The sequence below is a fragment of the Martes martes genome (genome assembly GCF_963455335.1).
Source record: "Martes martes genome assembly, chromosome: 17".
In the NCBI taxonomy this organism is placed as follows: domain Eukaryota; kingdom Metazoa; phylum Chordata; class Mammalia; order Carnivora; family Mustelidae; genus Martes; species Martes martes.
This window is the reverse complement of record NC_137905.1, coordinates 53,289,798-53,313,875: the sequence shown is the minus strand read 5'-3', so window position 1 is coordinate 53,313,875 and position 24,078 is coordinate 53,289,798. Positions and strand designations below refer to the sequence as shown.

Here is a 24,078-nt window from a genome sequence, read left to right as displayed (position 1 = left end):
TGACAAGATCACACTGCAGAAGGTTTTGGAATGGGACATACTGTTGCGGTCATCCTTGGGAAGTATAATCATCTCCCACCTGGCCATCAATAAAAAATCGTTGGCGATTTGCCTTAAGGAGAAAGCTCCTCAGGAAAGTAGATCATTCCTGTCATGTAAGTAGGAAGAAATGTTTCTGGTAGGTTATTAGTGAGACTGTTCAATGCTTAGTTCCCTCTATAGCAAACCACCAATAAAGTGGCATGTTCCCTCTGGTTATTTCTCAGCCATCATCAGAAAAGCCCGTGGTGTTGTATCAAAGCCAAACTCAGTGATCAGAGTGCTTCAGGGTTTCAAAACAGTGTAGCTCAAGTCCATAGGCTCCTGGTGCTCTGACTTTATCCAGGGATAACACCTAGATTATCAAGAAAAATGGATGGATTCTCCTAGCATCATTTGTTCTTCCACCAACAGCCCTCAAAATTTAGTTTTTTCTTTAAATCAGTGGTTTTCCATTTGGGATGATTTTTATCTGCCCAGGGGACATTTGATAGTGTCCAAAGACATTTTTTATTATCATAACTGCTAACAGTATCTAGTAAATAGAGGCCAGGGATGCTGCTAAATAAACATCCCACAACACACAGTACAGGCCTCCACTGTGAAAAGTTATCCAGCCCAAAATATCAGTAGGGTTATGGTTGAAAAACCCCAATTTATATTAATTAGTGAACATTTCCAAGTTACATCTATTAGCAAAGTCTTAGAAAATTTCCTTCATAATCTCAGTTCATAATCCATTTCTTCTATTTAAAAAAAATTCCCCCCAAAATTAAAAAGTAATTTAAAAATTTTAAATTCCAATTATATCAGTAAAGCTTAAAGTATTCTGTGTCAAAATTTCAAATAGTACAGAAGTTTCTAGAGCTAAGCACTTAAGTTCCCCATTAATCCTTTTTCACTATCCTCAAGATAAACTATACAAAAACTTAGGTGTGAGCCTTTTGACTTCCTCTGTCGGCATTTACATACGTATCTATGAATTTGTATATATTTGAGTTTGGGATCCTTGGGCCACCCTCAGGTTCAATAATTCTCTAAAAGAACTCAAAAAAAGCTTTTACAGTTACAGATTATTATACTGAAAAGATACATATTAAAATCAACAAAGGCAAAAGACACAGAGTAGAGTCAGGAGAGACCAGGCACCAGTTTCCAGTTGTCCTCACCCCACAGAGTGGCTCGAATAGCATTTCATTCTCCCAGCGATGGTGTGTAACAAGGTGGCAACACAGGTGGGAAGTGTTGCCATCCAGGGAAGTTCAAGGGCACCTTGGTGTCCAGGGCTTTATTGGGAGTCAGTCAACACCAGCATTCAGCATACATGACTGACCTCAGCTGTTCAGTCTCCCAAATTCAAACTGGAAGAGCACCCAAGGCCTCGGGAATGTGAAAACACCTGTAGCAGGCTGGATATTACAGTGCTTCAGAGGTTATCTCCAGGACAAAGTCAAGGGCCGGTTCTCCTGAAGACAGGCCTTTCCTTGGAGTGTGCAGAGCTTGGGCAACCCAGGCCTGCTGAGTCAACCCTTTACCACACAGAACCTAATATTCACGGTCATAATTGAGGTTATAGTGTATGTACTTTTCTGTAACTTACTAAGTCCACTTAACCCAGTACCTTGGAGGTCTATCCCTATCAACATTTAAGTAACAAAAATAATAAGTGAAAAATTTTTTGAGGGCTTATTAGTGCACTCTACCTGCTCTAAATTCAGTCATGACTTCACAACTTAGGAAGAAATGTCTTTGCAGTGTTTTACATGCTCATGGCTTTCATTGTGCTGTCATTCATGTTACTTCTTTCTTGAATTCCATTCCCCTCTCTCCTTCCCTCTCTGAAGTTCAGCTGTTGTGATTTTTCTCCTCCCCACTGGTGCCCACATGGTATATGTTTGTTTCCTGCCCTATGTAAATGTATTGTACTCTCATGTACTTACATTCTTCTCTCTGCAAGCTAGTATGCTCCTTCAAGGTGGGAGAGAAGCTTACATAAAAAGGAGTATCTAGTCCAGTGTCTGACTATAGGTGCATTCACACAGATTGTAGATGGTTCCTGGATTGAGAAATTTGAGGATGTTGTGTTTCTCTTTTGTGAAAGAGTGAACATGTACAACAATGAATGATTAGAAGCACAAAGGATATTTTAAATAAAAAAATTAGTTTTTCCTACGAAGTATAATGCAACAGTAATTATACCGAAAGCAGTCAAATGGCTGACCATAGGAAAATTATTATACTATATTTCAAGTATTAACCAATGATAATCCCTTTAGAAATGAATAGGAATGTTCTGTTTCAGGGATTACTGTCATTCAAGGATGTGGCTGTGGTTTTCACGTGGGAGGAGTGGCAGCTCCTGGACCCTGTTCAGAAAAACCTGTACCAAGATGTGATGTTGGAAAATTACAGCAACCTAGTATCAGTGGGTAAGCAGAGCTTTCCCAGGGTAATGTAGGCAATCAATTGCCTTTCCTTTCTCAGTGATGAAATGTGTGTAGCCTTTTAAGTACCTTACTTTTTTTAACTTGAGTTTCATACATCATAGATTTTAGTACCTTTTGGCCTCCAACAGAGTGCTTTTCTTTCACTCCCAAAGTAAAAGGCCTTTATTTGGCTAAGATCCAAATTGTTCAGGCCCTTCAGTATAACCTTCCCCACTTTTCAGAGGTATTGTTGTCTAAATATTTGGGTCCATGGATCTGCTATAATTTTCCTTGAGCAGGGTATCAAGTTACCAAAGCAGATGCATTCTACCAGTTGGAACATGGAACACCATGGATAACAGAGGACGAAATCCAGCATCAGATTCATCCAGGTTAGTGAAAAACCAACCCTGTGGCATAAATAGAAGTAAATTCCTGTTTGGTCAGAAACAGGGAAGCATCTATTATTTGGAGAAATCCTGACTTTTTTAAGTTCTGAGTGTGACAGCATGGGGGACATAAGTTCCCACATATATTAATACTGTTTCCACTTTTTTTTTTTTTTTTTTTTAATAGTAGGCTCCATGCCCAGGGTAGAACCCAACACAGGGCTTCCATTCACGACCCTGAGATCAATATCTGCGCTGAGATCAAGAGTCAGACACTTAACCGACTGAGCCACCCAGGCTCCTCTTGACTCCACTTTTTAATCTCTCCATATTAGGATTCTTTTGCTTCGTCTTTAAAAGAACACATTTCTGGGAGTGCGTGGCTGACTCATTTGGTAGATTGTGTTTAGGGCTGTGAGCTCAAGCCCCATGTTGGGCATTGGAGCCTACTTAAAAAAAAAGAAAAAAGTTTTCAAAAAAATAAAAGAATACATTTCTTTTTTATGTATGTGGCTCTAATCCCATTCTAGTTCATCTTGGAACTTGTTCTCCTAATATTTCTCCCTGGCATCCTCAGTTTATCTGCCTTCTCCTATCCATCCCCCTAATGCATGGTTATAGCTCTCTTTTCTAATACACTCAACATTCATAAATTGTCCCTTGTCTCCACATTCTATAGTTTCTTCCATTTTTTTCCTCCTTCCACTTAGAAATGTCTCAGACTTTCACTGTATCCCCAGCCTCATTTCCTCTTCAGCCTTTGCTATGGAATTCCATTCCTTCTATTTCATGGTCATTGTGGCTCATTGGTCTCCTTTATAGAAGACGCCTGGCAAGTTGATTGTCATACAGACGGGCACCAAGAAAATCAAGGCAACCTTAGAACTATGGAGAGTCACCACAAAAATAATGCATTTAGAATATTGTCTCTGAGCCTAAACTTTGATGTCCCTTTAACACAAAGATCCCGTACATTTGACATACTTGGGAAACATCTGAAACCTAATGTAGAGTACATTATTCAGAATAAAAGCTATGCAAGAAATGAAGTTGAATTTAATGGATATGATGGCTATGATGAAATATTTCTTTATGCTAAGCATGAGAAAATTCATACTGGAGAAAAATACAATGAATATAATAAGCACTTAAAGGTTTTCAGCCATAAGCCACAGCTTATTAAACACTGGAAAACTCAAACAGGAGAGAAACAGTGTAACTGCTGTGACTGCGGGAAAGCCTTTTCCCAGAAGTCAGACCTCATTAAGCATCAGCGAACACACACCCGAGAGAAACCCTATGGTTGCAGCAGGTGTGAGAAAGCCTTCAGTCAGAAATCCCATCTCATTTTACACCAGAGAACCCATACAGGAGAGAAACCTTATGGATGCAATAAATGTGGGAAAGCTTTTACTGATAAGTCATGCCTTAATAAACATCAGAGAACTCACACAGGAGAGAAACGGTTTGAATGTCGTTTATGTCAGAAAAACTTCAGCGATAAGTCACAGCTCACTTCACATCAAAGAACTCATATAGGAGAGAAGCCCTACAGATGTGGTGAGTGTGAGAAAAGCTTCGGCAACAAGTCACAGCTCATTATTCATCAGAGATCTCACACGGGAGAGAAACCCTATGGCTGTGATGAATGTGGGAAAACATTCCCCCTTAAGTTTAGCCTCATTTTACATCAAAAAACTCACACAGGGGAAAAACCTTACGGATGCAATGAATGTGGAAAAGCCTTCATCCAGAAATCTGAGCTCATTAGACACCAGAGAACTCACACAGGAGAGAAACCTTATCGTTGCAGCGAATGTGGAAAAGGCTTTAGTGTAAAGTCACTCCTCAATACTCACCGGAGAACGCATACAGGAGAGAAACCCTACGGGTGCAGTGAATGTGGAAAAACGTTCTCCATCAAGTTTAGCCTCATCCTACACCAAAGAACACATACAGGTGAGAAACCTTATGAATGCAGTCAGTGTCAGAAAGCTTTCACCCAAAAGTCACACCTCACTATTCATCAGAGGTCTCACACCGGAGAGAAGCCTTATGAATGCAGTGAATGCCACAAAGCCTTCAGCCGGAAATCCTACCTCCTTATTCATCAGAGAATTCACTCGGGAGAGAAACCTTATGAATGCCTCCAGTGTGGGAAAACTTTCTTTCACAAGTTTAGCCTTATTATTCATCAGAGAATCCATACAGGAGAGAAACCCTATGGCTGCAGTGAATGTGGGAAAACATTTCCTATCAAGTTTAGCCTCGTTTTGCATCAGAAGACCCATACAGGAGAGAAACCCCATGAATGCAGTGAATGTCAGAAATCTTTTGCCCAGAAGTCACATCTTACTATACATCAGAGAACTCACACAGGAGAGAAACCTTATGGATGCAGTGAGTGTTGGAAAACTTTCTCCCACAAGTTCAGCCTCATTTTACATCAGAAAACTCACAGGGGAGAGAAATCATGAATGAAGTAAATATCCAGAAGTTGTCATTGAAAGTGAATAACTGATTATACCAGAGTTTACATAGGAGTGAAACCCTAAGACTACGGATGGGGACACACTCCCCCCACCCCAGATTCACACCTCTTTGCTTATAAGGGAATGGTACTGGGGGGAGCCTGGGTGGCTCAGTCATTAAGTGTCTGCCTTTGGCTCAGGTCATGATCCCGGGGTCCTGGGATTGAGCCCCATCTCAGGCACCCTGCTCAGTAGGAGGCCATGCTTCTTCCTCTCCCACTTACCCTGCTTGCGTTCCCTCTCTCACTGCCTTTCTGTCAAATAAATTTAAAAAGAGAGAGAGAGAGAATGGTACTGGGTAGAATTCCAAACAGGAGAAAATACCTTCCTCCATTCATGTCAACTGAATGTAGCCAGAGGGAATGAATAGGAGAGAACATCTGTGTGTGTCTATATTGACTGTAAGAATGTTGTTGGCATGAAATCCAGCTACACAGGTATCAGAGACTTGACACTGAGGAAAAAATTTTATACTTGAATGAATCTGAGGTATCATCTTTTATGGTTATCATTTTATGAGGGATGTCATTTCCTGTAGTTGTGACATAGTAAGCAGCATTATGAAAAAGTTAAAGTATGTAAATAAATATATTTGCAGAAAACAAAGCAAATATATCAGAACTATGTGATGTGTTTTACATCTATTTTATTATTAAAATGATTGTTCATAATTGGGAATTGCATGTGTTCGCATAGCAATTTTAACTCCCTAGTACGCATACTTCAGTGTACACAAAACTTGCCAATAGAATAATCTGCATTGAATCTTTATATCATTACAGTGCTATATAAGTTGTAACTGAACTACAAGGTTCATTATTTTAGCAAGAAATCTTTTTTTTAAAATATTTTATTTATGTATCTGACGGAGAGAAAGGGTGTACAGGCAGAGGGAGCAGCAGAGGGAGAGGGAGAAGCAGGCTCCCCGCTGAGCAGAGAGCCTGATGTGGGGCTCGAACCCAGGACCCTGAGATCATGACCTGAGCCCAAGGCAGATGCTTAACAACTGAGCCACCCAGGTGCCCCTTAGCAAGAAATCTTAATAAAATACTGAATATCTCCTCCCCTGTCACCTATTTCCTGGTATTCATAAATGGGCCTGGAAGATTTTGGACATTCCTTGAGTAAAATGTTTTTTCATCGATTCCAAGGTAGAATTTTCTTTCCCCACAGAATTAACAGTGAAGTTAGAATGCAACACACAGTTGGTGACTTGACAGGTTTAAATGGAGAACTCAGTACATAAAGTAATGGTGCATCACACAATCAAAGGTATCTTGGGTTGGATGAAATACAGTCCAAGTATCTGTAATAAAGAATTTTGTTTCTTTTAAATTGATCAGATATTTAGGGTTTGAAGAGAAAGAGTATTCACAAGCTTTATACCCTTTTGAATTCTTAAGTTTGCGAGATTATCCCTGATATCAGAAGACAGAAATGAAATACTAGCTTTGGTCCTGGTACTGCTTGATTGGACAATGTAACTTGTTCCAATAGTCAAATAAAGTAGGCTTCTATTTCCCCTATACTGTACAAGGTATGCTTCCCTCTCAAAGAGCTTATGTGAAACTTGAGAGCTGCTTTTATGAATCCATCTCTAGAATGTGGCTGGAAAGTCTCATAAATTATTTTTCTTAAATGGGGATTAAACTCTAAGATACAATGAGCTTGGTTTTATTTTGCAAAAGTAGGTTTCCTTTTCAAGCACATTGGTTTACATTAACATGGGGAAATTGCAACTACAGCAGGCACCCAGTTTAAGGTGGTTCAGTGTATTCGACATGACTCCATGACTTATAGTAACATGAGACTCTGGTAAAGACAAAAGCTACAATATAGCCTGAGAAACAATAAAACACAGGTAAACATTAAGGTGTTCTGCAACATGCAGGCACAGATTCCAGGGACCATTTTTAGTCACAGAACACTGTCTGTCTCCAAATCATAAGCCACTAACATATATGTGTGAAGTATCTCAGTTTCAGAGAAATCATGGCACGAGATTACTCAGGGGTCTTTTATACTCACTAGTCACATAGCCAAAACCAGGCTTTGTAAAGAGGGGCAAATCATCCATCTCCATGTTTTCAATAAGCAATGTAGATTAGCTGGTATAGCCCCACATTAAGCAGTATAGTATAGCATGAGAGGGGAAAAACAAAACAAAACAAGAAGGGCTAAGATTAATCCCAGGGACACTGAGAGACTTCCTATCCCAAACCCAGGAATCAATAGTCTCACACATGGGAGAGTTTTGAAAGTCTGGGGGCTTGAGGGGTGATAGTGAAATGTCACCTACAGTATGATGTAATGGTTAGCAAAATGAATACTACTGTCCTACTGTCTGCATTTTCAAAGGATTTGTTCAAGAATGACTGGAAACTCTCCATTGTCCTGAATGTAAAGCCTGGAAAGTTGATGAGAGCACTGCTCTTTTGAAGACAAAGATTCTCACCTATGAGCAGTAAAAGCATATTATTGAATGGGGAGTTTTAACTGACCTTGTCCCTCGTGAGCTCCCACCCCAAACCACTTTCCAACAAGAAAGTCACTGTACTGGGGCGCCTGGGTGGCTCAGTGGGTTAAAGCCTCTGCCTTCAGCTCAGGTCATGATCCCAGGGTCCTGGGATCGAGCCCTGCGTCGGGCTCTCTGCTCAGCGGGGAGCCTGCTTTCTCCTCTCTCTCTGCCTGCCTCTCTGCCAACTTGTGATCCCTGTCAAATAACTAAATAAAATCTTTAAAAAAAAAAAAAAAGAAAGAAAGAAAGTCACTGTACCTATAGGGGTTAAGTATTCCCCGCCCCCCTTCCCTTGCCATGTTCAAAACATTAAAGGGGATCACCTTGGGGCACCTGACAGCTTCAGTCAGTGAAGCATGCAACTTGGTTATAAGTTCGAGTCCCATGCTGGGTGTGGAGATTACTTAAAAATACAACTTTAAAAAAAAAAAAAAAAGGCATCTCCATAGAGGAAGAACCTCCGCACTTCAAAGGCGGGAAACATGTGACTCATCTTTCCTCATCCTTGCCCACTGTCAGCCAAACCCTATTTGCAAGGAAGTAACTGCTATCCTATAACGAGGGTTAGTAAAGCCAACTCTCTTCAGGTTAAATTTTAATTCTAAACCTAAACTTTCATTAATATATTAAAAGTATCTACATTGACGTTTAAACTACCTCTTACTTGACAAACTCACTGGTAATCTGTTATTTGATGTAAGATTTCACTATGATGTAAGACTGGTAGCTCGTGATCATATTGCTGACCCCATCACTTCCCTCCTTACGAGCCATGGCTTGCCTGGGGTGCAAGGGAAGTATAACAATGAGAAAAGACTACTTTGGTTATGGGATCTTTCTCTCTTTCCGCCTTGTGTGGAGTTGGTGCAAAAACATGTCAAGACCATGTTAAAAAGAATCAAGTTTTCCATGATTTCTTCTCACTACATGGTACAGGCCCCTTTAAGTTCACTTCTCCATCCTATCATAACAGGTAACAACCCTAAAACTGGCAGTGAGTCTTCAGGAGATCTGGCATACTGAAGAAATACCTGCACAGGGCTTATCTGGTGATGGTCTTGTGGACCCTTATTGAGTGGATTCAGGTGCTCTTGGTATTTTGACATCAAGACTTGTCCTACCATAAGCATCAGATTATATAAACCCAAGGATCACCGGTTTACTTTAAAATCCAGTAATCACAAAAATAATCTTGATGAGACGAAGCCATGTCATGATGCTGGATAGTGGGTACATAGGAATTAAGAATTTTTTTAAAAGATTTATTTATTCATTTTAGAGAGGGGGGAGGGGCAGAGGGAGAGAATCTTCAGGTAGACTTCCTGCTGAGCTTGGAGCCCAATGCAGAACTTGATCTCAACCTACAAAATAATATGGTCATTTCTGTGCATATTTGTGTGTGTCCAAATCTCCCTTTCCTTACAAAGATACCAGTCATTGGCCCAGCCTAATCTGGCATGACCTCATCTTAACTTGATTACATCTACAAAGGCTATTTCCAAAAAAGGTCACATTCACAGTTACCAGGGGGTTAGCAAAATGCATCTCCTTAGGGAACAAAATTCAATCCATAACATGGAGTAAGAAAAAGAAATAGATGAATGATGATGCTAAGAGTTTTTGGCACAAATGGAAATGTCATTCACTGTGACAGGGAACATAATGTGGAGGAGATTTGGGCTGGAAAGTGAGTTCTATAATGGAGATTCTAAGTTAGATGGGCTTGTTAGTGTCCAAGCAGAGCTCTCTGCTACAGTCTGATGTACCTGGAAAGTTCAGGGAGAAGATTAGGTGTGGAGATAGAAATCTGGACCAGATGAGATCTGGGGAATAGATCCAGATAAAGAAAACAAGAGCTTTGGACAACTGGATCAACAGATGAGTGTGTAACAAACTTGGTGGGGAGGGAGCATGTGGTGAACAAGTGTTTCATTAAAGACAAAGCCATAGGGGCACCTGGGTGGCTCAGTGGGTTAAAGCCTCTGCCTTTGGCTCAGGTCATGATCCCAGAGTCCTGGGATCGAGCCCCACCTTGGGTTCTCTGCTCAGCGGGGAGCCTGCTTCCCCACCCCACCCCCCACACTGCCTGACTCTCTGCCTACTTGTGATCTCTGTCTGTCAAATAAATAAACAAAATCTTTAAAAGATAAAAAAGAAGACAAAGCCATAAACATTGTCTTGAGAGTTGCTGATACATCAAGTAAGATAAGAACTCAGGGATAAGGATGTCATTGTTTGTTCTTCCCAAACAATAGATATTCTTTCACTTTTAATTCTTTCCATGAGATGGCCTATGCTACACAAGAATAGAATATTACCTACCTTCTCTGAATTCCCATAAGACTTTGTGCGCTAGTTGCTCCTAAAGATACTCTATCTTTATGATGTGGAGATAACTGGAGTCCCACTCTTGAGTCAAGGGCCTGTTTTTCATTCCTCCTTGTCCAAGAAGAAAATATAGCTTGGTCATCCATTTATTGGATTGGGCCTATCTTTTTATAGCTTTCATATCTGTAATATGGCTTAATTTTTTAAAAGTTTCTAAAGTAATATCTACATTCAACATGGAGCTTGAACTCACAACCTCAATGAGCCAGGCAGGTGCCCCAACATGGTTTACTTTTAACCTAATATTTAAAGTGAGTTTCTAGCAGTACCTGCGTGGCTCAGTCGATTAAGTATCTGCCTTCTGCTCAAGTCCTGATCCTAGGGTCCTGGGACTGAGGCCCGCACTGGGCTCCTTGCTCAGTGGGGAGCCTACTTCTCCCCCTCCCTCTTCCTCTGTCTGCTGCTCCCCCTGCTTGTGCTGTCAAATAAAATCTTTAAAAAATAGTTTCTCGGGGTGCCTGGGTGGCTCAGTGGGTTAAAGCCTCTGCCTTCGGCTCGGGTCATGATCCCAGGCCCCGGATCGGGCTCTCTGCTCAGTGGAGAGCCTGCTTTCTCCTCTCTCTCTGCCTGCCTCTCTGACTACTTGTCATCTCTGTCAAATAAATAAATAAAATCTTAAAAAAAAAAAAAAAGTTTCTCGTAGGCAGCATGCAGTTGGACCTATTTTATCTGACAATCTCTTTCTACTGGGGTATTTAGATCATTCATAATTAATGTGGTGTTATTTATCCCAGCTGGTTTTGCTCCCCTTTTTGTCATTTTCTACCTTCTTTTGGAGTAACTGTTTGTTTTGTTTTGTTTTTTTTAAGATTTATTTATTTCAGGAATGGGGGGAGAGTGAGACAAACTCCCCTCTGAGTGGGAGCCCAATACAGGGCTTGATCCCAGGATCCTGAAAACATGACTTGAGCTGAAATCAAGAGTCAGACGCTCAACTGACTGAACCACCTAGGTGCCCCTGGAGCAACTATGTTTTATGATTATCTCCATTGTTGGCTTATTAGGCATAACTTTATTATTTAAGTGGTTCCTTTAGAGTTTATAGCATGCATCATTCATTTATCAGTGTATCTTCAAGTTATTATACCTTCTCATGTATAGTACCAGAATCTTATATACCAATTTTCTATAGCCAAATCAGCTTCTTTGAAGAGATTATCTTCTGGATGCTCCTAGGATATATTTTTAGTGGATGGGTAAACTGGCTTTACATGGTAATTACACATTAACATTCCTAACTCCATATACTTTTGGAATCTTTACAAAATATAAAGAATTTTCTGGCATTTAAACTTCAGTGTAGGCCACCTTTTTTAGTCCAGTTTCAGTCAACCAACCAAGCAAACTGTAGAGCCATTCTAACTGAGCTCAAAGATTAAAGCCAGAAGTAACTCATGGACAGCCCATATTGTTAAATTTGCCTGATCCAAATTTTTATTCCTTTCACCATAATCCCACAAATGTTTCCCAAGATTTTTTTTTTTAAGGATTTTATTTATTTATTTGACAGAGATCACAAGCAGACAGAGAGAGGAAGGGAAGCAGGCTCCCCGCCAAGCAGAGAGCCCGATGTGGGGCCCGATCCCAGGACCCTGAGATCATGACCCGAGCGGAAGGCAGAGGCTCCAACCCGCTGAGCCACCCAGGCGCCCCCCAAGAGTCTTTTTATATAAAAAATAAATTTATATAAAAATAAATACTTCATGACTACATTGGGTTTACCAAAAGAATGCAAAGTAAGTTAAATTCTGTCTAATTTTTTAAGCAATGTAATTCACCACCGTACTAGACTGCTTTGGCTATCATAAAAAATACTAGAGTGGGTGTTTGAAACAACAGAAATTCATTTTCTCACAGTTCCAGAGGCTAGAAGTCCACAATCAAGCAGATTTGGTTTCTGGTCAGTACTCTTCCTGGCTTGCAGACATCTGGCTGCCTTCTCACCATGTCCTCGCAAGGCATTTCCGCAGTTTGCACAAAGAAAGAACTCTCTGGTGTCTCTTCCAATAAGGACACTGAACTCACTGGGATCAGAGACCCACACTTAGGATCTCATTTAACTTTAATTACTTCCTCCAAAGTCCCACCTCCAAATATAGCGGGGTGTTAGGGTGTTCTACGTGTGAATCTGAGGAGACACAAACATTCAGTCCATAATATTCCACCCCTGCCCCCTTAATTCATGACCTTTTTGCATACAAAATACATTCCATTCCAACAACCCTCAAAGACTTTACTCATTCCAGCATCAACTCTAAAGTCTATACAGTCCAAGTCTCATCTAAGTCATATATGGGTGAGACTTCAAGTGCAATTTACCCTGAGGCAAAATTTCTCTCTAGCTGTGAACATATAAAAATTAGATAAGTTACTCATTTCCAAAATACAATGGTAGGACAGGTGTAGCATAGACACACCCGTTCCAAGAGAGAAATTAGGAGGAAGAAAGGGGTATGGGTCCCTCAAAAACTCAAAACCTTGTAAACCAAATTCCACTAGATCTTAAGACTTAAGAATAATTATCTTTGGTTACTTATCTTCGGTTATGTCAGGCTGCCAGGCATTGTAGGTCTGATTGTAGGGATGATTCCCACGTTGTAGGTGGGAATCATAACACTTTGGAAATTTTACATTCAAACCTGCAATTTTACATTCTGCAGAATGTAAAGCTCCACCAAGGGTATTTTTGCCCGCATTTACAATTTTTGTATCCCTAGCATGCAGAACAGCGTTTGCCACATGCATCTTATAAACATCCGGTTGAATAAATAAGCCCTTTAATTGGAAGGCGCTCTTCCAATTAAAGGGCTGGTTGGGTAGCTGTGGGGACGGAGTTCCGCACTGGAAGCTCATCAGTTTAATGAGTTGGGCTGCAGTATTGAAGAGAACCACTTCCTTTACTCAAAGGGTGTTTGTTTGTTTTTTTTTCTTTAAGATTTAAAAAAATTTAAGTGCAATCCACCCCCAGCCACCTCAAGATCCAGAGTCAAAGGCTCTATGACTGAGCCAGCCAGGGACCCCTCGGAACTTTTGATTCAAGGTATTTTTCATCGTTAGAGAGAGAAAAGCCGCGTCTTTGACTCCCGCCACCGGGGGAGAGCCCGGCTTCTCTATGAGCTCTGCCGCCTGTTGACCCCCATCAACCCTGTGCCCCCTTTTCACCCACACGAATCATACCAAGGGCTTTCTAACCCTGTTTGCCCACTGTGACCAATGCCCTTTCCCGCGGTTCTCTGAAACCTAGCCCGGCCGCAAACGCCGCTTTCTCCACAAAGCCCCCTCCAGCCAGCATTCCCGGGATACTAACGCGTTCCCCTCCAACTGTTGCTCCGGCTCGGCTCGAACTCCCTCCCCTGTGCACTTGCACGCGGGCCGCGCGCACTTAGCTTCTCCCCGTCCTTTAACTTTGAAAGAGCCTTAAAGCCCGCGACCATCTCGGCGGGTCCTGAGGGGAGACGTGGGCAGGCCTGAGTTTCTCAGGAGCTAAGCAGTATAGGCACCGCCCCCGGTGAATGTTACAAATCCGGGGCCCAAACGCTAAAGTGGCCTAGAAATAAAGTGAAATAAAGCGTTTTCAATAACTTCTCACGGTCTAGAGCCTTCCCGAGAAAGGCGCAAAGCGAGAACACGACCGCCTCGGCGGACTCTGCGGGGAAGCCGCCGCTCTCCGCAAACAGCCTGGAGTCGGCGCCGCAATATGACGTCACAGAGGCCGAGCCTAGGGCCAGATTCAGGATCTCCGGAACCACGCGCGTTGGCCCTCGTCGGCCGCCATCGCGGTGCTTCTGCGTGTCTGTCAGTCGCTGAGGTGGGCCTGGGGGCGGTAGACACGGAGGGGAAGTGTTTGGAGAAGTGGTACGGTGATCTGTGTCCGGCGGTGAAGATCGAGGTTATCGCCAGGTCAGTGTCGGTTCTGGGAGTGTTTCGGGGCCAGGGAGAGCGCGTTGGGTTTGGGATTTTTTTGTGTGTTTTGTTTATGTTCCGGACCGCGTGGGGGTAGGTGTTGGGGGAAGCGAGTGGGAATTCTCGCTAGCGGGTTGTGTTGGAGGATCCCTTGGGCGTTCCCAGGGGAGGGGGAGCTTGTGAGGTTCTGTGCTGGGACGAGAACTTGGGGAGAGTAGAGGTTTGGGGTGACTGGTGGGGGGAAGCGGGGGTCGTGTCCGTGTTGGGGACGGCGTCTGGGGAGTTCCGTTGTTGATGCTGAGCACATCCTTACTTTTAAAGAGTGGGTTTCTGGCCTCTTGCGCCCATGTTTACTGTATATTCTTGCAGAAAATATGTTTCATTTTTATTTCCGACCGATGTAATGTTTCCTGAGTAGTGCTCAAATTCCCAAATAGTCCGGAAAGTAAGTCTTGTTAAATTTTAGTGTATTTCAGTTTTAATGTTAGGATCAGTTGCGTAGGTACTGGTATAATTTTATACATTTCGATTCTGATATCCTATCAGCTATTTCCATATTACTAACGCTTTGGAAGTTTTCGGGGTTTTTTGTTTTGTTTTGTTTTTTTAACTATCGCAGTTGTGTTCTATCGCGTGGATGCTTTTATTTTTGGGTAAAACTGATGTGGGTATAGGTCCAACACTTTCAGGAACATGTGATGGATTTCCTTTAACACAGGTGTTTTGTTTCCTTGACCAGCTGTGGTGGTGGTTTTCCACATGTGTTTTAGACTGTCTGTTTATGTTTATTCCTAGATAGTTTATACTGTTGTAAGCGTAAATGGTGTGGTTTTATTTTCCGTATGACCTGACCCCCCCTTTTTTTTTTTTGTTTCTTCTAATTTTATATAATGCACAAAAGCAAAAATTTGAGAGATATACTTATTTTGTCCCCTCAGTCTACTATTAATATTACTGCCACTAGCTTATACATTGATTCCTTTATATTTTCTAGTTGAGTGTTTTTGTTATCTGCAAATAATTTTGGCCAGGGGGCAAGTGTATGAACTGTGGAGTAAGAAGAATCTGCTTCTGCCTCTGACTTGGGTAGGTTAATATCTGAGTCAGTTATTTTATTTGTGAAAAAAGCTATCATACTTAATAGAGTTGTTATGAGGATTAAACTAGCAAATGTTCTTTAAGTACAAAGTGTAATGCCTGGCACCTCGTATAGTCTGAATAAATGGTAACTATGATTTATCAAGTTTTTGTTCCTCTTTCTCAAAGATTTTCCACCCCAGCTTTATTGAGATGTAATTGACATACAACATTCTGTAAGTTTAAGGTGTACAATGTGTTACTATAATACACTTACATATTGCAAAATAGTTACTGCCATAGGTTAGGTAACACTTGCATCATGTCACATAGTTACCATTTCTTTTATGTGGTGAAAACATTTAAGATCCACTCTTTTAGCTTTCAGTTATGTAAAACAGTCTTTACAGTCATCACCATGCTGTACAACGCAGCCCCTCAAATAACTTTAAAATTACTTTCATTTATATTTTTTCCTCTCTCTTTATTTAATATTTCATTTATAGATTACTAGATTTCCTGGTGTCTTATATTCCTGGAAGAAACCATACTTGTCCATACTGATTTATTCTTTTAATATGTGTCTGGGTTCCATTTGCTGATATTTTGTTTAATATTTCTGCATCCAGAAATAAAAAGCTGTCTTGGATTTTCTTCAGAATAATCAGTGGTAAAAAAAAAAAAAAAAAAAAAGAATAATCAGTGGTGAAGGGAGCCGAGTGGTGGTGTAGATAATACAAAATTATTATTATTTTTTTATTTATATTTTTAAATTTTATTTATTTGACACAGAGAGAGACAGCGAGAAAGGGAACACCAGCAGAGGGAGTGGGTGAGGGAGAAGTAGGCTTCCTACTGATCAGGGAGCCCAGTACAAATACAGAACTGGATCGCAGGACCCTAGGTTCATGACCTGAGCCAAAGGCAGGCACTTAACCAACTGAGCCACCCAGGCGCTCTGATAACACAAAATTAGATTTGATGCTCTGGTTTCTCTTCAGATCGTATAAATCTTTTGCCTTTTACAAAATTAGATTTGAGTTGATAATTATTGAAGGCATATAATGGATATGAGGTGTTTGATTATACTTTCCTTCCTTCCTTCCTGAAAGTGCACACTTGGGCAGGGGCAGAGGGACAGAGAATCTCAAGCAGGCTCTACACCCAGTAAGGAGCCTGATGCAGGGCTCAATCCAACGACCCTGACCCTGAGACCCTGACCCTGAGGCCGTGACCTGAGGCGAAATCAGGAGTTGGATGCTTAACCGTCTGAGCCACCCAGGTGCCCCTCCTCTTTCTTTTTCTTTCTTTTTTTTTTTTTTTAAGATTTTATTTATTTATTTGACAAACAGAGATCACAAGCAGGCAGAGAGGCAGGCAGAGAGAGCGGAGGAAGCAGGCTCCCCGCTGAGCAGAGAGCCCGATGCGGGACTCGATCCCAGGACCCTGGGATCATGACCTGAGCCGAAAGCAGAGGCTTTAACCCACTGAGCCACCCAGGTTCCCCCCTCCTCTTTCTTTGTACATAGTGTTTTATTATACTGTTTCTTCTTCTTTGGCTTGACCTTTTTCATAATAAAATTAAAAATTTTTTTATTCTACATTTATAAGTGGAACTGATCTGTACTTTTCTTTAGGAGTATTTTTCATGTATAACACTTAAAATGAAAAAATAGGATATTGTAGCACCCTAGGAGCCCCCATTTCATCATAATCTTCTCCCTTCTCTCCAGAGGTAATTATTTTTTTTTTAAAGATTTTATTTATTTATTTGACAGACAGAGATCACAAGTAGGCAGAGAGGCAGGCAGAGAGAGAGAGAGAGAGGAGGAAGCAGGCTCCCCGCGGAGCAGAGAGCCCGATGCGGGACTCGATCCCAGGACCCTGAGATCATGACCTGAGCCAAAGGCAGAGGCTTAACCCACTGAGCCACCCAGGCGCCCTCCAGAGGTAATTATTATCCTAAAAACATCGTGTTAAGTTTGCCTGACTGTTAACTTTATACAAATGGAGAGCTGCCTGGGTGGCTTCAGTTGGTTAATCGTCCAGCTCTTGATTTCATGATCTTGGTCCTGGGATTGAGCCCATCATCCTTGGGCTCCCTGGACAGTGGGGAGCCTGCTTCTACCTCTCCATCTGCTGCTCCCCCTGCTTGTGCTCACTCTCTGTCTCTCTCTCAAATAAATAAAATCTTAAAAAAAAAAAAAATAAACAACACCTTGATACAAATGGAATCATAGGGTATGTGTCCTTTGGTGTCTGGCTTCTTTTGCTCAATATTTTGTTGTGAAATTCATCTAAGTTGTTGGATATAGCAGTAGTTCATTTTTTCTCATTGCTGTATGGTTTTCTCGTTGCTTTGGTGTGATTATACCGCAATTTATTTATGCATTCCACTACCTAGTATGGTCTGAATAAATGGTAACTATGATTAGACATTTGGTTGTTACTGGCTTGTATCTATTATAAACAATGCTGATACAAACATTTTTGTGCATGAATTTTGATGCATGAAAGTTCTGTTGGGTATATACTTAGTAGAATTCCTGAAGTGTAGGGTATACTAGATACAAGGAGAAGTAACAAATGCCCAGTCATCATGGGAGTTTCTTAGCATATCTCACTCAGTAACAGAGAATAAGGAGACAAAAAGCTAGAAGGCTGTAGTTTAACAGTGATGGGCAAAGTTTCTGTAGAGAGCCATGAGAGAGAAAATATTTTAGGCTCTGCAGGCCGGATAACCCTGCACCTGCTCAACTCCACCATTGTAAGATGAAAGTAGCCTAGAGATACATAAACAAATGAGTATGACTGTGTTCCAGGAAAATGTTATTCACAAAAAAGGTCACCAGTCCACTATACTGCCAACACCTGAACAATTAGAATAACATGATTAATAAACTTGACCAGTGTAAAACACTCCCCCACAATGAGTTTTCTCAAGTGCACATAAAACAGTTATAAAAATTTAGCATATGGTGAGCCATAAAGCCAGTCTAAAATTTCAAAGGATTGAAATCATACAGAATACTCTCTCTGACTACAGTAGAATTAAATTTATAAAGCAATACCAAAATGATAACTAGAAAGTCTCCCATTTTTTGGTAAGCATACTAATACATGTCTAAATAATCCATGATTCAAAAAAAAATTATAGTGGAAATGTTTTGAACTGCATTTTATAATCCTACATGTCAACTTTTGTTGAATTCAACTAAAGCAATCAGTGGAGGGAATTTAGACACATATTAGAAATGCATATATTAGAGGGGCGCCTGGGTGGCTCAGGCATTTACACGCACACACACACACAGTAATTTTATTCAGCCAGAAGAAAAAAGGCAACCTTGCCATTTGCAACATGGATGGACCTTGAGTGCATTATGCTACATGAGGTAAATCAGAGAAAGACAAATGCTGTATGATCTCACTTATATATAGGGAATCTTAAAAAATGGAACAAAACGAAAAAAACAAGTTCATAGGTAAAGTGAATAGATTGGTGGTTGCTAGATGCTGGGGGGGTGGTGCAATGGGTGAAAGGGGTCAAAAGACGTAAACTTCCAGTTACAGAATAAATAAGTCATAGGGATGTAATGTACAGAATGGTGACTATAATTAATAATACCATATTGTATATTTGAAATTTTATAACTATATGGTGACAAATGTTAACTAGACGTATCACGGTGACCATTTCATAATGTATACAGATACTGAATTGTTACATTGTACACCTGAAACTAATATTTACCAGTTATACCAAAAATAATAATACCAACAGATAGTAATTATATATAGAAAGGAAAGGAGAGAATCTCAAGCAGACTTCCAGCTGAGTGCAGAGGCCAACTTGGGGCTCAATCTCACAACCCTGAGATCATGACCTTAGCCAAAATCAAGAGTCAGATTCCCAACTGACTGAGCCACCCAGGTGCCCATGAAACCCAGCTGCTCAGAAGTACAAGTGGCAACATGGGAACTGTGACTGGTATCTGAAATGTGGTCTTGCGAAACTGAGCCTTAAGCTGTGGGATCTGCATGAATTCCTGGTAGTTAGCGTCAAAACTGAGTTGAATTTTAGTACATGTGCTGCCGAAGCGAGCACTGAGTTGAATTTTAGGACACCCAGTTGGTGTCCAGGGAGTTGGGAGAATTGGCCGGTGTGGGGACAAACTCCCACACATTTAAAGTCAATAGTGTTAGGAGAAAAAGCTTGCTGATAAAACAAGAACAAAATAAAATCCTATAAACCTCTTGTAAAAGGGAGCACCTGGGTGGCTCAGTGGGTTGGGGCTCTGCCTTCAGCTCAGGTCATGATCTCAGGGTCCTGGGATCGAGCCCGCATTGGTGCTCTCTGCTTAGCAGGGAGCCTGCTTCTCCCTTCCTCTCTGCCTACTTGTGATCTCTGTCTGTCAAATAAATAAATAAAATCTTAAAAAAAAAAGTCTCATTAAAGGATACATCAGGTATAAAACCATTTGCATAAACTTCTTAAATGTACACAGAAATAGAATATATATTGTTACTTTACTCACCAGTTTATTATAAGAGATACAAATGAACAGTCAGATGAAGAGGTACATAGGGTGAGGTCCAGAAGGGTCCTGAGCACAGGAACTTCTGTCTATATGGAGTTGGGGTGCCCCACCCTCTTGGCACCTCAAAGTGTTCAACTCAGAAGCTCTCCAAACTGTGTAATTTAGGAGATTTTGTTGATTATATAGGCATGATTATATAGCTGACTGATGATTAAACTCAGTCTCCAGCCCCTCCCCACTTTGCAGAGTTCCAGGGGGTGAGCCTGAAAGTTCTAACCCTCTCATCATGCCTTGGTCTTTTGGGGGACCACTCCCTATCCTGAAGATGTCCGTGGACCCCCGGCCACCAGTAATCTCATCGGCATATCCAAGCTACTCTTGTCACTCCAGAGATTCCAAGCATTTTAGGAGCTGTGTGCCAGAAACCTGGGACAAACACCAAATACCTGTTTTGCATTGTACCATAATCCATAATGAGTCTAAGTAAATAGCCACTCCATTCCTAGGCTATTACAGGTTTGTAACAAAAGGAATACTGAATTTTATGAGCTACTTTTTCAGTATTGCTTTAGGCTTTTCTCTTCTAACCTATTTATTTTGTTGGCTACTGTTGGCTGCCATCCTGACATCCATGCCCCTTTTGTTAAGAAAAATCCCTATTTTATTTAGACAGCCCTCCATCTAGGAACTTGACCTTAACCTCAGTTCACTATAAAATGCAGATTAGTCCTACCAATCAGGGTATTTCCATTGCCATTTTTTGTTTCATTGCTATGTTGCAGGCACGAACATTTGATGCAGCTCTGATCTGTTAAGTATGAGGGAAAGTCTGCCAAGCAGCTTCTGGGAAGTGGTTGAGTCCTTGCTCACCAATCCTGGAGATCTCAGGTGTAAATTCATTCATGTCTAACCCCTCTTCTACCTCCCTCCTGCCCCTGTGGAGTTCTACATGTGAGTTGTATAATCGTTCTTTTTAGGCTGGCACTCCAGGGAGCCTAGACGGAAGGGCCAAGATGGGACAAAGCATTGTCTGGATTAGACATGGGGGTGGTAGGTATCCTTGTTCACTGTGTTTAGCAGTTGGTCAGAGAATGGGTCAGAGATGAGCTCTCTGGGTATGGAGGATTCAGGAGAGCAAGAGAGTGTTCGAGAATAATTTGCTGCCTTCCGGGGTGAAGCAAGATTCAAATTGATTTCCTGGTGTTGGTGTCCTCAGAGTATGAGTTTCTAGCGTGGCTCCAGGGCTTGGCCCTTGGGGACACTGATCTCTGACGTGCTGCTGCTGAGGCGGGGATGGCTCTGCCTTTGCATTCCGGCTTGTGTGGAAGTTGCTGGCTCGGTGTGCATAGAAAATACAAGAACTGGTTCCAGGGGTTCCGTTTTTGCAGCTATGACCATATGGCCACGCCATGATATCATGCGCTAGGGAGTAAAGTTCTTTTTTTTCTTTTTTAAGATTTTATTTATTTGAGAGAGAGAGAGCACAGTGGAGGGAGGAGCAGAGAGAGAGAAGCAGACTCTCCCCTGAGCAGGGAGCCCAACGATGCTGGGCTCAATCCCAAGACACTGAGATGACCTGAGCTGTAATCGAGAGTCCGACACTTAACCGACTGAGCCACCCAGCTGCCCCAGAGAGTAAAATTATTAAAGTGTACAAGAAAGAAAAAAAATTGTGTTATGAGGCTATTGGGAAAGGAGTATGTCATAACGGAGAGAGGCAGATGGGGATTCAGATTTCCACTTTGCTACTTAGGGAGGATGTTAACATGGCCAACACACTTCACCTGACCAAGCCTCGGCTTACTTAAGTTTAAAATGGAGATCATGGTTACGTTATAGAGTAGTATCAAGGATTAAATAAGATGATGCTCATGATTTTTATACTACCTTGGTCTTCAAATGGGATAATTGCTCCAGTGCAATAAACAGAAAGTTTAGGAATGTGTGGGCACAGGGGTTTTGAGGCAGTTTCAGAGCCACCGCTTGCTTGTACCCATTATCTTTCCTAAAATTGATCTGTGTGAGAACTTGGCAACAGACGAGATCATCAGCTGGGTTTTTTTCCCATGTCTTTCACATCCATTCTAGTCCAACTTTGCCCCCCAAAAAGGGGCGGGGCATTCCTCTCACCCATCCCATGTCTTCCTATGGAGCATGGCCCCATGATCTAAAAGCTTTCCTGGCGTTAAAAGAGACAGAGGAGGGGTCCCTGGGTGGCTCAGTGGGTTAAGCCTCTGCCTTTGGCTCAGGTCATGATCCCAGGGTCCTGAGATCAAGCCCTGTGTCAGGCTCTCTGCTCAGCGGGGGGCCTGCTTCCCCCTCTCTCTCTGCTTGGCTCTCTGCCTACTTGTGATCTCTCTCTGTCAAATAAATAAATAAAATCTTGGGATGCCTGAGTGGCTCAGTTGGTTAAGCGGCTGCCTTCAGCTCAGGTCATGATCCCAGCGTCCTGGGATCAAGTCCCACATCGGGCTCCTTGCTCAGGGAGGAACCTGCTTCTCCCTCTGCCTCTGCCTACCACTCTGTCTGCCTGTGCTCGCTCTCTCACTCTCTCTCTGACAAATAAATTTTAAAAAATTATAAAATAAAAATAAATAAATAAATAAATAAAATCTTTTAAAAAGAGGAAATGTTGGTGCCTTTTGTTAGAGTAAGTCTGCATGGCAAGAGAAAGCTGGGGTCCCAAGTGCATATCCTCTTACAGTTGAATTTGCTCTTGAATCCACAGATTCTGGTCTACAGGAATAAGATATTTTCAGTATTGAAAGAAGGTGGAGGTCCCAGTCTTGGGAGATCATCATTTCTGGCAGCAGCCTGACCTGAGATATCTGACCATAACTTCCAGGCAGGCCCAGAGCAGACAGAAGACAGTATACCCTGCAGTTGGCTAGCCCTTTCTTCAGAACAGGCGAGCATGACCAAGGACCGGGTAAGGCTTATTTTGCCTATTTTTGTCCTATGTTTCCCAGTGGATTTGTGGAAGCTTCTAAAACAGTCTGGGGCACCTGGGTGGCTCGGTTGGTTAAGTGTCTGCCTTTGGCTTGGGTCATGATTCCAGAGTCCTGGGATCCAGCCCTGCGTCGAGCTCCTTCCCCAGTGGGGACCCTGCTTCTCCCTCTGCCTGCTGCTTCCCTTGCTTGTACTCTCTATCGAACAAGTAAATAAAATCTTTTAAAAAATGTTAAAAAAATAAAACACAGTCTGATAAAATGAGACAGTATATGTTGATAAAAATCAGGATCTGTCAGAAAATAAGTTTGGGCTATAATCTTAAGATCTGGGCAAGTTAGGAAGCAAGATATATGGGTCACAGGATTCATACAAAGCCCTTAAGAATGGAACCGAGGTAAAAGTGTAAGATCTTGTGGGCTTCCTTACCTTTGAATTTGTGTCTCATTTTTGGCAGCTGTAATAACAAGAAAAACATGAAAACTTACATGATTTGTAGTGACCTTGAGGAGAAAACAAAGCAGTTCTTCAGGGAAAATAATTTCATTGCCCTTAGTGCAATGAAAGATTGTACTTGATTGTACAACATTCTTCAAAAGCAGTGCACCTAGACAGTAGAACCTTCTGGCAGTCTACACTTTACCCAGGAATAGAGCCTAAGTTATTTAATAGGATGAATGGGCTGCTTGACCTTTGAGTGGTCCTCCATTAAGAACAATTCTGCCATTTGGGCGCCGCAGTGTCTCAGTGGGTTAAGCCTCTGCCTTCAGCTCAGGTCATGATCTCAGGGTCCTGGGATCGAGGCCTGCATGGGGCTCTCTGATCAGTGGGGAGCCTGCTTCTCTGAGTAATTGTGATCTCTCTCTCTCTCTCTCTGTGTCAAGTAAATAAATAAATAAAATCTTAAAAAAAAAAAAAGAAGAATTCTGTCATTTTGCAGAAGACAGCTGAAAGTTCCACTCTTCGATAACAGCTCAGAGTACAGATAGTGGCATTTCTTTCTTTATACCTTCTTAATCTTAACCACAGGTTTAGAGAATGAAGGCAGAGTCAATTATTCCTGGCCTGGCATTTGTATTTTTAATTACTTACATGATACATGGCTACATTTGCATGTAAAAGATTCAAACATAAAGAAGTATTTACACCAAAACAATATCAGCTTTCTCCTCTTCCTGCTCAACCCTGGACCCAAGAGGTAACAGATGTTAATAGTTTGGGTCTCCAGTCAATCTCTTTGTATAATTGACATGTGATAGTATATATTTATACACATTTTCATAGGCATAAATATGTGTACTTATATATACATAATTA

The 24,078-nt window shown here is 41.6% G+C and overlaps 2 protein-coding genes across 4 annotated transcripts in view; both read left to right on the top strand.

The window, feature by feature from the left end:
• Positions 1–14,098, top strand: part of LOC308358405 (zinc finger protein 613-like) — a gene marked incomplete at its 3' end in the record, with an annotated part of 18,028 nt that extends 3,930 nt beyond the window's left edge. Inside the window, exons 3-6 of the mRNA XM_080828589.1 lie at positions 2,342–2,468; positions 2,765–2,857; positions 3,677–4,166; positions 13,888–14,098. Coding sequence (XP_080684715.1) covers positions 2,342–2,468; positions 2,765–2,857; positions 3,677–4,166; positions 13,888–14,098 — 921 coding nt within the window. The remainder of the gene's footprint in view (positions 1–2,341; positions 2,469–2,764; positions 2,858–3,676; positions 4,167–13,887) is intronic.
• ZNF577 (zinc finger protein 577) overlaps positions 13,997–24,078 on the top strand; it is a 19,542-nt gene continuing 9,460 nt past the window's right edge. The window contains exons 1-4 of one of the 3 annotated variants that reach the window (XM_080829120.1): positions 14,018–14,191; positions 15,189–15,280; positions 16,384–16,553; positions 22,541–22,741. In XM_080829120.1, coding sequence (XP_080685246.1) covers positions 22,727–22,741 — 15 coding nt within the window. In that variant the 5' untranslated portion in view covers positions 14,018–14,191; positions 15,189–15,280; positions 16,384–16,553; positions 22,541–22,726. Of the gene's footprint in view, positions 14,192–15,188; positions 15,281–16,383; positions 16,554–22,540; positions 22,742–24,078 lie in introns of all 3 variants that reach the window. The other 2 variants (XM_080829118.1, XM_080829119.1) reach the window with 2 other exon arrangements.